At 39.7% G+C, this 17,176-nt stretch overlaps 1 protein-coding gene across 2 annotated transcripts in view; it reads left to right on the top strand.

Annotated features, from left to right (window-relative positions):
• CNOT10 (CCR4-NOT transcription complex subunit 10) overlaps positions 1 to 17,176 on the top strand; it is a gene marked incomplete at its 5' end in the record, with an annotated part of 63,679 nt that overhangs the window by 39,478 nt on the left and 7,025 nt on the right. For both annotated transcript variants that reach the window (XM_079713722.1, XM_079713721.1), the window contains one exon: positions 13,785 to 13,898. In XM_079713722.1, coding sequence (XP_079569848.1) covers positions 13,785 to 13,898 — 114 coding nt within the window. The remainder of the gene's footprint in view (positions 1 to 13,784; positions 13,899 to 17,176) is intronic.

Here is a 17,176-nt window from a genome sequence, read left to right as displayed (position 1 = left end):
AGGGAAGCCCTAAGTGTGATTTTCTTTGTTTTTAATCTTCCTTGGGGTTATCTGACTTTCTTAAGTCTGTAAATTTATCTTTCAACAAATTTGGGATATTTTGACCATGATTTTTTCATATTTTGGAAGTAGGATTGATTAATGGTTCAGCATTACTTTTAAGAATGATTTCAATAATAGGACTGCAAATTAAAATGGAAAGAAAACCATCGTTGCTTATTTTTTCACCTATTAAGTTGCAAAAAGTGACAAGAGTATATAGTTAAGACATTTATATATTGCAGGTAGCATTGCAGGTAGTTTATTCACGTTTTTTCCAACAAACATTCTTGTGCTAGTTGCAGGGGATTCAGAGGTAAAAGAAAAAGCACTGCCCTCAAAAGCAGATGGCAAACACTTAGGAGAAAATTATATTACTTAGTAGATTAGCTACTAGGTGGTGAGATTCGGGGCATCTTTTCTTCTTATGATAATTTGATCACCCTGATAAGTGGAAAATGACCTCACTTTAAAATTTTGCATTTCTTTCAGTCCATTCAAGGTGCTTAGTCTGATGCCAAGGTTTATTGATCACCTATTATTACTTTTTCTGTGAACCTCCTGTTTGTAGGATTTACCATTTTCGTATTGGGTTTTTCATCCTTTTTGTTTTTATACGAGTTTTTCTATATTAAAGAAATTGGCCTTTATCATTTGTCTTGTAACATTGTTTCTGGTATTTAGTTTAGTTTTGTTTTGTTTTGGCTGCACTGGATCTTCATTGCGGTGCACGGGCTCAGTAGTTGCGGTGCACAGGCTTAGTTGCAGTATACAGGATCTTAGTTCCCCGACCAGGAATCGAACCTGGGCCCCCCGCATTGGGAGCACGGAGTCTTAACCTCTGGACCACCAGGGAAGTCCCTCCGGTATTTTGTAAAGCAGAGTTTCATTTATTAAGTATCATATTTATCAATCTTCTTTACTTTTTTTTTCCATTTTGTGCAATGTTTGGAAAGGCCTTCTTGCCTCCAAGATTTAAAAAATAATTTAGCCATGTTTTCTAGCACTTTTACTGATACACTATCACAACCACCCATCTAAATTTTTGTTTTATCTAGAATTTATTTTATATAAACAAATAAGGTATGGCTCTATCCATAATTGTGTAATTTTTCATAGTATAGTTCATTTGATTAACGTCATTTAACTTTCCAAATAAATCTTGGAACAGAGCTATAAAATGCTAAGATTTGTGTCTAAACAGTTTAAAATTACATTTTCATAAAATAATGTACATATATGTCTGTTGGCATAAAAAAAAAAGTCTGGAGGGATCGATGTCAGAACCTTCCTAGTAGTGGGATAACTGATGATTTTTATCTTCTTACTGGATATCTGTTTCTTCCAACTTTTAAAAAATGAAGTTACTTCATTAATCTTAGTGAATCCCTTTGGAGGAAAGACTGGCCAGCAGATGTGCCCTTTTCTGGTCATGTATTGTCAGGTCAGTGTGTTCATGGCACTGCATTGCTGTCAATGAGCTCAGGGCTCCAGGCACCCTGTTCAGCAAAACAGCAGCCTTTTAGCTATTTTATTCTGTCAGATTCCTACTTTGCAGTAATAACCTTTCTTTCCTGGGTTTTATGTATGTGTATATTCCCACTGTATCCTATTGTCAGGAGGAAAGCATTAATCTTCTGATTATAAGGAGGAAAATCTAAAATCTCAAATTTAGTTAGAAATGAGGAGGAGTTGGTCATATAAGGTTTTGAAAGCGGTGTTTTGATTTTTTAAAACTTGACAATAGTAATTGTTTTTTTCAATAATCTTCAGTTATATTAAAATTTCTTGAATTCTTATTTCTTGTATGAGTCATAAGATAGCAAGAAAATAAAAAAATACTATGACAAATTACTGGTGAAACAATGGCAAAAACAAAACATACAAAAGAATATTGTGGGACTTCCCTGGTGACGCAATGGTTAAGAATCTGCCTGCCAATGCAGGGGACGCAGGTTCAATCCCTGGTCCAGGAAGATCCCACATGCCACAGAGCAACTAAGCCCATGCACCACAACTACTGAGCCTGCATTCTAGAGCCCGCAAGCCACAGCTACTGAGCCCACATGCCACAATTACTGAAGCCCCCACGCCCTAGAGCCTGCGCACCGCAACTGCTGAGCCTGCATGCTGCAACTACTGAAGCCTGAGTGCCTAGAGCCGGTGCTCCGCAACAAGAGAAGCCACCACAATGAGAAGCTTGCGCACGGCAACAAAGAGTAGCTCCCGCTCGCCACAACTAGAGAAAGCCCACGTACAGCAACGAAGACCCAATGCAGCCAGAAATAATTTAAAAAAATTTTTCTTAATTCCATTTTATTTCACTCCACAGCAATATTTTTTTTCTTCTTTTTTTTTTTTGGCTGCGTTGGGTCTTCATTGCTGCCCACAGGCTTTCTCTAGTTGTGGCGAGCGGGGCTACTCTTCGTTGTGGTGCGCAGGCTTCTCATGGTAGCTTCTCTTGTTGCGGAGCGTGGGCTTTAGGTGTGCAGGCTTCAGTAGTTGTGGCATGAGGGCTCTAGGGTGCACAGGCTTCAGTAGTTGTGGCGCGTACGCTCAGTAGCTGTGGCTCGTGGGCTCTAGAGCACAGGCTCAGTAGTTGTGGTGCACGAGCTTAGTTGCCCTGAGGCATGTGGGATCTTCCCAGACCATAGCTTGAACCCGTGTCCCCTGCATTGGCAGGAGGATTCTTAACCACTGCGCCACAGGGGAAGTCCCTAAAATGGAATTTAAAAAAAAAAAAAAAAAAAACAGTCAAATTTGGGGATTCCCTGGCTGTCCAGTGATTAGGAATCTGCCCTACCACTGCAAGGGGCACAGGTTCGATCCCTGGTCACGGAACTAACATCCCACATGGCACGGCCAAAAAAAAAAAAAAAAAATCAAATTCCAACCATATAACTAAAATAAACTCACTATGCTAGATTTTCATCCGAGTGGAAATGTGTAAAAACAGAGCAAGTTAAGTAAAGCTAAACTGGGTTTGGTATAAAGTGAGCTGATGGGAAGGGGTGGATTGTAAATTTCAGCCAGGACCATATTTGGGAAAATGCTTTAATTTGCCCAAAAAAATGTACCATTTCTTCCCCAATATGCCTGATATTTTCTATGCATTTCTCTGTTTATGGAGCCACCTGCATTTTATAGCTATCTCCGGGTTCATCTATCTTTAATAGGTTATTTTATATGGTAAAAATACAAGGAAGACAAAAGGTTCTGCAGTGTGAAGTGAATATTGGCCAGTCCCAGTCCTCTGCTTCCTCTCCCTTGAGGGGCAACTGCTGACCAGTTTCCTATGTGTCCTTCCAGTGAGATTTCTCATTATCATCCCAGTATATGTATATATGGGAATTTTACACTACAGCTGCAGAGTTCCACACTGCTCTATACCTTACTTTTTGCATTTGACAATATGTCTTTAGAGATTGTTCTATTTCAGAGCTCTGTTTCATTCTTTCTAATGGGTGCATAGAATTGCATTATATGGATATGACAGTTTATTTAACACTGATTTATATTTAGCTATTTATAATGTTTTCAGTCTCGGCTATTACAAATAATGCTGCAGTGAATATCACTGTGCACAGTTTTTAAGGGGAATCCTTAATGATGAAGGTATTTGAAACGATATTTAAGGTTAACTTAATTTTTACAAATATATTTAAATGAATACTAATCTTAGGGTTGCTTTATGTATGCATATGCAATTTAAGAAGTTTATGATTCCACACTGGTTGAACAACTGCAGAGTTGTGTAATTTAACTTTACCTTCTGTAAGTGGCATTAAAGAGAAGGGTATGTGCAGGGTGGCATACCTCCTCTCAAAGAGTTTTGTGCCTTTCACAACTGTTTTCTTTCCACACACCCTAGTAGGAGGATTGGTGGTTTTCAGAGAAAATAAAACTACTTCCCTATTTTTGTGGAAAGGGGCAAAGGGTCTCCATAGGGAATTCCGTCATCATAAAGTGAGGTAAAGATGGGTTTGCTGATATATATTAACCTTTTTTTCTTATGGAGCAGATGGGAGAAGGGAAATGGAACAAGACAGAAGGAGCCTTAGGGTAGATTTATAAAAAGAACCGCTCCACAGGACAGTAGTAACGGTAATGTGGAGACAAATGGTGTGGGGGAAGGAGTCGTAAAAGATTTGTGTCGTAATTTTCAAAGCTATAAAAGCTCCCAGCGCAGTTGGGTGTGTTAAAGGGCAGTTCCCTGGCAGGAGCCAGCTGTCTTCTACAGAAAGGGGTCTGAGCACAGTGGTTCTCCGTTGAGATCCTGGAATTCTTAGAGATTTCATCCATTTCTGACCTGAATTCTTTTATGTGACTGGAAATGTGTGTGACTAGTGTATAGTTTAGTTTTTATGGACTATTATATTTGACCCCTCTGCTCTATAATACCCAAGACACCAGTGCAAAACCTCATTTCCTATTTCCAGCATAACTAATATGCTGTAAATTATCATGACTGTTCTAATGGCCACTTCTTAGCATATGGTTCAGAGCTTCTTGACTATTTTTTTTTCATTTGTATGTAAAAGAAGATGGGGCCAAAAAAATTCATTCTGAGTTACAAGTATGTTTTCAGAAGGCATAGGACACCTGAAGCAATTATGAGATTCTGTATTAAAATCAAGGTAGCTTTCAGAAAAATATTCTCACAATTAAAACAGAAATGTGTCCTCCAAACAGGAAAATGTCTCAGAAATCAACTGAATAGTTTAATTGTGAGGCTCAGATGAACTTAGAGATACCGATACAATGGACGAAGAAAAGCATATATATAATGACACTGTGAGAATATTGCTTCAGTTCCCGAACCACCTAAAGCTCTGCAAAGCCATTGGTTTCATTCAATTAAGAAAACACACACAGGGACTCCCCTGGTGGCGCTGTGGTTGAGGGTCTGCCTGCCCATGCAAGGGACATGGGTTCGGGCCCTAGTCCGGGAGGATCCCACATGCCGCGGAGCAACCTGAGCCCGTGTGCCACAACTGCTGAGCCCAGGCACCACAACTACTGAAGCCCAAGCGCCTGGAGCCCATGCTCCACAACGAGAGGGGCCGCCGCAATGAGAAGCCCGTGCACCACAGCGAAGAGTAGCCCCTGCTCGCCGCAACTAGAGGGGGCCTGCATGCAGCAACAAAGACCCAACACAGCCAAAAATAAATAAACTAATTAATTAATTTAAAAAATAAAATAAAATAAAGGTAGCTTTCAGAAAAATATTCTCACAATTAAAACAGAAATTTGTCCTCCAAACAGGAAAATGTCTCAGAAATCAACTAAATAGTTTAATTGTGAGGCTCAGATGAACTTAGAGATACCGATATAATGGATGAAGGAAAGCATATGTATAATGACACTGTGAGAATATTGCTTCAGTTCCTGAACCAGCTAAAGCTCTGCAAAGCCATTGGTTTCATTCAATTAAGAAAACACACACAGGGACTTCCCTGGTGGCGCAGTGGTTAAGAATCCGCCTGCTAGTGCAGGGGACACGGGTTCGAGCCCTGGTCCAGGAAGATCCCACATGCCGCGGAGCAACTAAGCCCGTGTGCCACAACTACTGAGCTCGCGTGCCACAACTACGGGAGCCCACGTGCCTAGAGCCTGTGCTCTGCAACAAGAGAAGCCACTGCAATGAGAAGCCCACGCACTACAACGAAGAGTAGCCCCCGCGCACCATAACTAAAGGCTGTGCACAGCAACGAAGACCCAACACAACCAAAAATAAAATAAATAAATAAATTTATTTATTTTTAAAAAAAAAAAAAGAAAACACACACACACACACTCTGTAGCCTTGAGTTAAATAAATGCAATGACTTTAAATTTTTAAAATAGAAGATTCTATTTCTAGGTTTTGTCTAAGAGAAATGAGAACTTGTCCATACAAAACTTTCATAGCAGCTTTACTTGTTATAGACAAAAAGTAGAAATAGCCCAGTCATGCATCAGTGGGAGAATGGATAACTAAATTACAGGCCAGGAATTCCCTGGCAGTCCAGTGGTCAGGAATTCACGCTTCCACTGCAGGAGGCACGAGTTCGATCCCTGGTCAGGGAACTAAATCCCACATGCCCCGCAGTGCAACCAAAATTTTTTTAAAAGTTAAAAAAAATAAAGAATAAAAAATATATTGCAGGCAACTCCATGTATTGGAATGCTACTCAGCTGTAAATAGGAACAAGCTGCTGATGCACAAGTCAACATGATAGGAAACTCAAAACATTTCGTGTTTCTTCTTTTACTCAATATAAGGTACATGCTGTATGATTTTATTTATACTATTTATACGACAGGCAAAACTATACAAAACTAACTTACGTTCATAGAAATCAGGTGAACAGTGGTTGGGGAACTGACTGGAAGGAATCTTTCTCGGGTGAAAGAAATATTCTGTATCTTAATTGGGCTGGTGGCTACTTGTGTATATTCAAACTTATCAAACTGTACAGTTAAAATGATGTATTTTAAGGTATAAAAATTATACCTAACTTAAAAATTTTAAGGTACTTTGAAATTTTTCAAAATTAATATAATTTTAAATATATTATTTGGGGAAATATAATTTAACCACTAATGATTGATAAATGGTCAGTTTCTCTTACATATATATCACTTATGGGGTGATATGACATGGAAAACTTGGTTTCTTGACAACAACAAAAAAAACCTTTCTTTGTATTTTACATGTATTCCTTAGACCCTAAGGCCGCAGTGTCCGGTACCAGAACCACTCATCACATGTGGCCCCTGAGCACATGAGACGTGGCTGGTGAAAGGTCAGATGTAGGACACACACTGTATTTCAAAACTTTAAAAAATGTAATATATGTCAGTAATTTTTTATATTGACTGTATGTTGAAATGATATATTGGATTAATTTAAATCTATTAAAATTAATTTCACCTGTTTCTGCTTTTTTTAATGTGTCTACTAGAAAATATAAAATTACACTCATGGCCCCAATTATATTTCTGTTGGACAATGCTGCCTCTAAGGTTTTAGAACTGTTTGAAGTGTTTGTATTTGTTGATACATGGTTTCTACAAATGTGTAATATTGTTCCTATGCCAGTTTTCTCACATGCCACAAAATTTAGCTGAATATCTCTTCTGAAAAATTTGTCTTTAAAAGGCCTAAGGTCCAAATGAATCTTAGAATGTAGAAGCATGTGTGGGATTGATATGTTGGCCATTTGCTTTGATTTAAATATTAATGTTGCCACATGCATTTGGGAGATAATGATTGTCATATAGTGATTGGTTATAAGGATGTACTTTTTTTTTTTTTAATAAATTTATTTATTTATTTTTGGCTACATTGGGTCTTCGTTGCTGCGCCCGGGCTTTCTCTAGTTCCGGCGAGCAGGGGCTACTCTTTGTTGCGGTGCGCAGGCTTCTCGTTGCAGTGGCTTCTGTTGTGGAGCACGGGCTCTAGGCACGTGGGCTTCAGTAGTTGTGGCTCACGGGCTCTAGAGCGCAGGCTCAGTAGTTGTGGCGCACGGGCTTTAGTTGTTCCACGGCATGTGGGATCTTCCCGGACCAGGGATCAAACCCATGTCCCCTGAATTGGCAGGTGGCTTCTTAACCACTGTGCCACCAGGGAAGTCCCAAGGATGTACTTTTAATATATTTTTTTAAGTCAAACATTTATTGACTGTCACTCATATCTTATATTTTTAAAACAGCTTTATTGAGATATAATTCACACATACCATACAATTCACCCATTTAAAGTGTACCATCCAGTGTTTTTTTTTTTTTTTTTTTTTGCGGTATGTGGGCCTCGCGCTGTTGTGGCCTCTCCCGTTGCGGAGCACAGGCTCCGGACGCGCAGGCTCAACGGCCATGGCTCACGGGCCCAGCCGCTCCGCGGCACGTGGGATCCTCCTGGACCGGGGCACGAACCCGTGTCCCCTGCATCGGCAGGCGGGCTCTCAACCACTGCACCACCAGGGAAGCCCCCCATCCAGTGTTTTTTAGTATATTCACAGCATTATGCAGTCATCAGCACAGTCAATTTTAGAACATTTTCATCACCTCAAAATGAAACCTTGCACCCTTTAGCTGTGACCCCTTTATCTCCAGTCTACTCCCCAGCCTTAATCTACTTACTTTCTTTATAGATTTCACTGTTTGGGACCTTCCTATGAATGAGATCATATAATACATGGGCTTTTATGACTGACCTCTTCCACTTAGGATAGTGTTTTCAAGATTTATCCAAGTTGTAGTCTGTATCAGTACTTCATTCCTTTTTATTGCTGAATAATATTCCATTGTATGTATATACTACATTTTGTCTGTCCATTCATTGATAGACATTTGGATTGTTTCCATCTTTAGGCTATTAAGAATAATGCTGCTGTAAACATTCATGTACAAGTTTTTGTGTAGACATACGTTTTTCTTTTTCTTGGGTGTATACCTAGAAGTAGAATTGCTGGGTCCTATGGTAACTGTTTAATCATTTGAGGAATTACCAGGCTGTTTTGTAAAGTGGCTGCACCATATTACAATCCTACCAGCAGTGTAGGAGGGTTGCAGTTTCTTCACATCCTCACCAACACTTGTTATTCATCTTTTTGAATATACATTGTAGTGGATATGAAGTGGTATCTCACTGTGGCTTTGATTTGCATTTCCCTGAAGACTAATGATGTCAAGCATCTTTTCCTGTGCTTATTGGACATTTGTATCTCTTCCTTTAGAGAAATGTGTATTGAGATCCAAGACCCTTATCAGATATATGACTTGCAAATATTTTCTCCCATTCTGTCGGTTGTCTTTTCACTTTTTTGGAGGTGTCCTTGAATCGCAAATATTTTTCATTTTGATGAAGTTCAATTTATGTTTTATTCTTTTATTGGTCGTGCTTTTCGTGTCATATCTGAGAATCCTCTTCCAAATTCAAGGTCGTGAGGTTTACCCCTATATTTTCGTCTAAGAGTTTTATAATTTTAGCACTTAAGTTGAGGTCTTTGATTCATTTTGAGTTAATTTTTGTATACAGTATGAGGTAAGAATTCAACTTATTCTTTTGCATACTAGTGGTATCTTATGATAAAGAAATAAGTTCATAGGATTAGTCACATATTAACATTTTAGGGAATTCCCTGGTGGTCCAGTGCTTAGGACTCGGTGCTTTCACTGCGTGGCCCGGGTTCAATCCCCAGTTGGGGAACTATGACCCTGAAAGCCAAGTGGCGCAACCAAAAAAAATTTTTTCATTGTCGCATAGTGTTTTAATAACTGTCATGGATATGTACGAAGTCTTATATGTTGCATAATATAGGACATCTTTGTTATTCATTCTGAGATTGTGATATTAGCAAACTTTTAGTTTCTAAAACTAAATTGGAGGCTTCTCTAGAACCTGGAAAAGAGTATAACAACTAGAAAAGGGTAGGAAATAACACTGGGGCCAGACTTAAAGCATACAAGATAAAAATGAAATTTCAGTTTGTCTTTTTTTTAAATAAGAGGCTCAAAATGGATAAAAGGAAATGTTCAGACCAAATTTAATTAGGCCCAGTTATTCCACAGGTATAAACTATGGAACCTTAATTAGTTCTTTTAGACTCTGATGTGACACTCAGTGAATTATTTCCCATTCAGTTAAAAGGGACCTCCCTTGGGCCAGTGTTTATAAAAGAAGATGAGTCAAACAAAGGGTTGATAACATTAATATTACAGGCAGTTTTAGTGTACTTAAGGAATCATATTTCTTTTGGTCTTACACAAGTGGTTCTGTTATAGCTCATGAGACATTCCTAAAACAGGTTTATAGCTAATAATCTTTTGAATCTCATATTGCTCTTGCTAGAGACTTGACCCCATTTCAGTCTTACAGCTGGGTCTGGTCCTACTGAAACTTTTTTATCTAATAAACTCTGCCAAAGCGGGAACCTGCCCGTGTGACATATCCTTCGCTTTATCAGCAGTTTGGGTTCACATCGGCATGATTCACACCTGAGTCCCAGGACCCTATTCAGCTGAACTGATGATCACATTGATCACAAGCCAGGGTTAGAATAATTCTTCAGTGGTCTCCCACTCTGGAAAAACCCCACAGGGCTCCTGCTGACATTGAACAAATCATTTAACCCCTTTGGGCCTTTCATTCCTCTTCTGTCAAATTGGATTGCATGATCTTAAGGTCCTGTCCATGTATAAAATGCAATGTCTGTGACTGTTGCATTTTATTTGCCACCAGGGGTAAGACTGGGTTCCTTGAGATGCTAAATTTGGTTGAGGAGGAAAACTTCTTCAGCTTCTTTGAGCTGGGCTTATATTACTGTTGGACTTGGGGTGTGTTTGTCAGTAAGATTCTTTTTGCACAGAACTGTTATTAGAAAGCAAAATGTTAAAAAAAAAAAAAAAAAGCAAAGTGTTTACAGAAGACATGAAGTGAAAAACTTATCTAATTTAACTTTTTAATTTTCTTGAATTGGAAGTTGACAGGTTTAACATTTTCTAGATTTTTGTAGCTAAATGGGAACAGCTTGTATATTTTTTTAAATTTTAAAATCCAGTACCATGTTCAGTTTATTGGAAGAAATTCTTTATAGGATTTTTAAGCCAGTTTTTCAAATAACATTTGCCATGAAGTTACTTTGAATTTATTTTCCTTTGACCGATGGTGACTGACTGGATTTACCCCCATTTTAGCCTCTTTTGATATGGGTTGAGCTATTTCAGACACTTGGTTCATTTCACTCACAGAATATATGGCTTGACAAATTTTAATGCCCAGTCTTAACATAGCTTGTTGCTGTAGTTTGGTCCTTTAAGGAAAATTATTTCCCCATTTCTCTTTCTTCTTCTTCATCTTTTTGTTCCTTTCTTTTCCAAGGGTTGGCATTCTGTGGACCTAAAGCCAGCTCCTCCAGCATGTGGAGGAGAGGGTGGGGCTGTGTCAGATCCGCCGCAGTGGTGGGGAGAAGCTAGCATGTCCTTTCCCTTGAGGTATAGTTCTTCCAGTCTGATGAACTGTCAAATCCACTGAGTGGCTGGTAAAGCAGATTGGACAGTGACTCAAGGATAAGAAAGTAGTGGGGCAAGCTGGTGGGTGGGGGTCAATATTTTAAGTAGCAGCTATCAGAAGTAAAGTGATTTCTCCAGAGGCTCAGTAGAGAGAGCCGTGCGTGTTTCTAGTGTGACTGGTCTGCAGGAATTATGTAGAGTGGAGTGTTGTTTTCTAAGAGGAAAAGGAGGATGAGTGAGAGGGTGGTGAAGTTTTGCATTCACATATTCAAGTATTTTTTAATAGGAGGCTTGTATTACTAGTATAAATCTTTCACCCTGTTCTAATTTGTTATGGTATCTTATGGGGAAAGAGGTAAAAGCTAAGGAAAACAAGATTTTTACCTTATACATAATTATAGTTGGGAAACAGAATCCTGCTGCAAATCTTACATGACTGATTTCTGGACCCAAAGTGGGCTTGACAGTGGGATGGAGCAGTAATAGCCCCCCTACTGTCAGGAGAGGCCGGGGCAGGCTTTTCCCAGCAAGCCTGCCCGAGGTGAGGCCTGTCCTAGACTCTAGGACCTAGAGCGTGCAGGGTGACTCCCCTGTGTTTGGGAGCCGGGAAGGAGCTGGCCTGGTCAGCAGGGTGGCCTGCCAGCAGGACAGGTGGGGGTCTGGGTGCCTGGAGAAGTAAATCTAAAATGTTGAAAGCTGTGGTCTTCAGTGATTACCTATTAAACACCTACTGCAGATGGTGAGAAATTGCTCTCGTCTTTGTGTAGGAAACAAAAGATGCAGGCTTCTGCTTTTAAGGAGCTATGTTTTACCCTGGCCTTTGGCAAAGTCACAGATGAAAACGGATATTAAATTGTATGACTGCCATGAGCTGGTGGTGGTCTTGGGCCTCTGGAGACTTAGGCCTTTAAACGTCATTCTTTGTCTTCATAATGCATATCTGGCTGATGAATGAATGTTTATTGCCATTTAAAAATAAAACTACAAATAAACCAAAAGAGGAAATTAAGTCACCTAATCTCACCACACAGAGCTAACCACTAAAGTGCTCCTGAAAATGGGAGATAATTAGCCAGTGCCTCCGTTCTGTGGGCCCTGGAGTCTTCCATCAGGGAGAGGACTCCCCCCCGGGGCCGTGGCTACAGGGTAGCTTTGCTAAGTGAAGACAGCTCTTGGAGACACAAGGATGACAGTCGTCTTGTCAGGAAAATCCCTTTGGAAATAACACTACTTGCCTGCTCTTAAATTACTCTCTTCTATGAACAGGGTTCAGATTTTACATTAGGTGCTCAGTAACAAAATTTAAACTTGTAATGTTTCAATTAAATTGTTTTCTTCCTTTTTAAAAAGACAGATTACATATGCGTGCATAGTTATGTATGCATTAGGGAAATCATAATGTAATCTTTTCTTTCTACTTTATTTTTAGGGCAGTCTTATGAATTGACAGAGAAGCAGTGTGATAGGATGGGAAGAACTGTGAACTGAGAGTCCACAGTGTTGCCTGTTAGTCCAGACTTTAATTACATACTCTAAGCGAGTGAATATATTTAATCACTTTGGATCTCAGTTTCTACACTGATATAAAACAAGGACCCACAGTGGGCCATCTTCTAGCCCTTATCATCATAACCTAAGGCCATAAATACCAATTTCCTTGTGCCCGTCTACTTTTCTTTGTTGTTAGGAGTTGAGGGGCTGCTTTTCGTTTAGTAGATAATTTTCTAAGGTTCCAGCAACCAGGAGTGAGCCAGTAAGGAGGAAACAGCAGGCTGCTTCTGATTTTGCCTGGCTGTGCTTTTACCAGAGGGGCATTTCTGGTCAGAGGATTTCAGAGTGTTAGAAAACTCTGTGTTTGTTGCCAGGATGGTTACATTCTTCCTTAGACTGAAATTACAACCCAAGTGCACTTCATGATATACATATGTATTGTAATTTGTAAACATAACTCAAAACCCTGCATCTAAGTCAGGTCATTTGTGGTCGGCCATTCAGACCTCATTTCTATTTGACAAGGGTTTATTTTAAGATTGCTTTGTGGAGCGGTTGTTTAACATTCAAATGATCTATTAGTGTCAAGTCTTTGGCTAGACTTGTTTTAAATGAGCTGCCCCTTAAGTAGAAAACAAAACAGAAATTTAGGTTTCCAACCCAACCTAGCAAAATCGGTGTAACTTAAAATTTTTTATCTTCACATGTATTTATTCAGCCTGTTTTTTTTTCTTGAATACTCATTTAGGATAATAGTACCTATGTGAATGAAATTCTTTTAGTTACTCTTGATACTGTTGCTTAGCAAGACCTATAGACTTCTTAATAGTTTCAGAGAACACTTTACAGTAAGCTGAGCTAAATGGATTTTTTAGTAAGTTAATTGTGTTTCTTAGAGTCGCAAATGTGCTTCCATAGCATTTCTAGGATGTTGAAAGAAATGTTCTATGGAAGTAAGTTCTCACTAGGCCATTAACTATATTATTTTTTTACAGGCTAAATATATATTGTAACTCTGTTTGGTTATTTTGTTGGAGATGGGATGGAAGCTAAAGATGATTTAGGTAAAGAGCTAAACTGAGCCTCAGATGGTAGTTTACACATCATTCTAATTCTTACCATTAGTACCATGGCTTCCTCTCTCCTTTCCTGGTGTCCAGATTGCCACAGCTATAATTAGGGAGTTCTTTCCTGTTTAACAAATATCATCATTGTCACTTTGTAACTCAGGTCTTCAGCCCTTGCCTTTTGTGTTCCAGGTGCTCCATACTTGCCTGTAGTGCTTACGTGGCTCTGGCTTTGGGTGATAACCTTATGGCTTTGAATCATGCAGATAAACTTCTTCAGCAGCCCAAGCTGTCAGGATCCCTGAAGTAAGTGTGACTTGCCCTGTGTGTCCCTGGTTTGTTTTCTTTGGAGGGTTTCAGTTAGTTTGTGGTGCATATTGCTTCTTTTACTCCCCCAGTGGAAAATTATCTTAGGGAAAGCAAAAAGTTTTTCTTAATTTGGTAATTGTGTGTTTGGTAGTGAAATTTTTTTCACTTGTTGCACCTCAAGGGTTATTGGAAATGGCATTTGCCGTTCTGAGCATTGGGAAGCAGAATCTTTGGGCTCTGTAGTGTCCACTGCTGGGTCTGACTGGAGCATGTTATCACATATTAGCTCCCAAACAAGCCGAGTCCTCAGGGAGAAGACCCACACAAAAAGGAGTTTGGTCAACAGGATAAATCTGCTTTGAAGAATGAAATTAAAGTAGACAAATAAGAATTTTAAAATATTTTTCCAGACTACTGCACCATTTCCTGAGTACATGAGTTTTATTTAAACTCTTCAGATGCCTTTTCAATATAAGTGTCATTGTCATTCTAAAATTTTTCTAAAACACATCATCTTTTCTTTTATGGAAATTGAGGAAGATGCAGCATTCTTTGAATCTTTGTATGATGCTGATGCTAGAAATTTTACCCAAGACCACAAGTACTCTGCATAGCATTAGGACAGTTGTTTTTTCATTCATCCTGGGGGTATATAGTTATAATTTCCAAAATATATTCTTTTGCCTTTTAGCACCCTTTGTTTGTAACATGCAACATTTAGAACTGTGAGATCATACTCTGAGGAACAATTCTATAAATGTTTAATTATTTTTGTTGTTTAAAAAAGTATTGCTTTATACAAGCATCTAAAATTAACATTGATTAAGGTTGTTTCAGGTCAGTGTTCCCCAAACATGCCTTGTGTTTTATTATTTTTTGTTTTTTTCATGCTTTGTGTTAAAAAAAAAAACAAAATTAAAAGAGCATCCAGGAACATAGGAGACTTTGTCACAATTCAAGTGTGAGCGCTCCTGCTTGCCTGTGAGAAAACCTTGTCTAATATCCAGGCCTGGAGGGTCCTGAGCTGGAGGTCAGGGTGGTCGCGTTACCTCTCAGGCACCTTCCCTCCTTCCCGTGGCCCAGCCCCGTGAAATACCAGTCAGGAACATCAGCCTGCTGCTTTTTTTAATCCTCTGGCTGACATTGTGATCACTATTATCAAATAATCCCAGTTAGATTCTTTACTTGGCATTTATTGGAGGGTTTTTAACCTCATTTATCAACGTCTTCCCTCTGAACGTCAAAACAATAAAATTCTTAGATTTTATGATTTCTTAGCCAACCCTGAGGGGTTGGCCAAGCCATGTCTGATAACTTCATCTTTAATTCTCTTAACTATTCTATCCTAAGCATTGGTTTCTAATTACTGGCCACACCACTATCTTTCCAGTGAGGATGAGCATTTTCTGCCCGTGGCAGCCCAGATACCACAGCAGCTTTACCCAGCTGCTTGTTGCCTTCCGAACACCTCATCTGGAGTTCTGGGCTCTGAGTGTCATGAAGGCATTTAATTTGGTTTAAAAAAATTTTTAAGTAAATTCACAGAAAACAATTTGAAGTAGTTCTTTGAATTTGTGTGTTTGTGTTTTATAATGATTATTGGCTTATAGATACTGCTTTAATGAAGTTTTTAAAAATATCTTATTTCAAAATACATTTGAGGTTACTGATTTTTTTTTAAAGCTGTCATTTCTTTTAGGGTATTTGGTGGGGAAGCAAAATAGAAGGGCATTACAGCTCCTGCTAGTTAGAAGAAAGAAATTGCTTAATAAAGAAATAGCTCTTGAGTGATTAATGTGCATAAATCCCAGAAAATGGTCAAACTGAAAAGAGCCTAAGATTTGAGGACCCAAGATCCATGTGGACAGACTCAGTTGGGACAGGCCAACTAAAGGAGGTGAGAACTGAGCTGGCCTTTAAAAGGAGTTGGATTTTGGCCTGGCTTTGCACCCCAGGAGGCAAGGCCACAGGGAGCACAGTGGGGTGTCCCACCCAGGACACTGTGTCTGGTGGGAACAGAAGAATCTTTGGGGGAGTGAGAATGTTGACTAAGTACAGGAAAGTGGGACCAAATTGTGGAGAGCTTTAAATCTATAAGTTTAGCTTTGTTTGTCTTATTTTGTTCTCAAGTAGAAAAAGTCATTAAGATTTTGAGCAAGGGTGTAATATGGCTGAGGCTGTTTTAAATTTGAAAAATCAATCAGATGATCATGGGGAAAATGGCTCAAAGGAAGACACTGGAAGAAGCAGGCTGTTGTAAACCTGGGGAAAGCACATCTGCCCAACATCAGTGGACATAAAATAGACGATGTGAAAAGGAGGACACCTTTGGAATAGAAGTAAAGCTGATCCAACCCAGATCTGGTCTGGCGTCCTGGTGCCTTTTGACTGTTCCAGCAGCAGAGGCTGGAGGACCCTAATTCTTTTTTTTCTTTCTTTCTCTCTTTCTTTTCTTTTGCTGTGCTGAGCAGCTTTCGGGATCTCAGTTTGCCGACCAGGGATTGAACCCTGGTATAGCAGTCAAAGCCCAGAATCCTAACCACTAGGCCACCAGGGAACTCCCTGGAGGACCCTAATTCTGATCCTCCACTCCCGGGGAATCCGTGCTCAGATCTGCCTCTTATTTTAGAACTTCATTACCTTCTTATGTTATTTTCTGTATAAACAGAACAGCGTAAATTTGCCAACTTTATTTTTAATTTTAAATTTTTATTGAAATATAGTTGATTTACTGCCAACTTTAAACTGCTCTCTCTTTTTTTTAATTTATTTCTTTTGGCTGTGTTGGGTCTTTGTTGCTGTGCGTGGGCTTTCTCTAGTTGCGGCGAGTGGGGGCTACTCTTCGTTGCGGTGCGTGGGCTTCTCATTGTCGTGGCTTCTCTTGTTGCGGAGCACAGGCTCTAGGCGCGCAGGCTTCTTTGTTGCTGTGCGTGGGCTTTCTCTAGTTGCGGCGAGTGGGGGCTACTCTTCGTTGCGGTGCGTGGGCTTCTCATTGTCGTGGCTTCTCTTGTTGCGGAGCACAGGCTCTAGGCGCGCAGGCTTCAGTAGTTGTGGCACGTGGGCTCAGTAGTTGTGGCTTGTGGGCTCTAGAGCTCAGGCTCAGTAGTTGTGGCGCATGGGCTTAGTTGCTCCACAGCATGTGGGATCTTCCCAGGCCAGGGCTTGAACCTGTGTCCCTTGCATTGGCAGGCAGATTCTTAACTGCTGTGCCACTAGGGAAGCCCCTAAACTGCTCTCTTAATTGATATGTCATTTGTTCTTACTTAGCGAACATA

The sequence above is a fragment of the Hyperoodon ampullatus genome, assembly GCF_949752795.1.
Source record: "Hyperoodon ampullatus genome assembly, chromosome: 10".
Lineage (NCBI taxonomy): Eukaryota > Metazoa > Chordata > Mammalia > Artiodactyla > Ziphiidae > Hyperoodon > Hyperoodon ampullatus.
The sequence above is the reverse complement of the archived record's forward strand: the minus strand, read 5'-3'. Positions and strand labels throughout refer to the sequence as shown.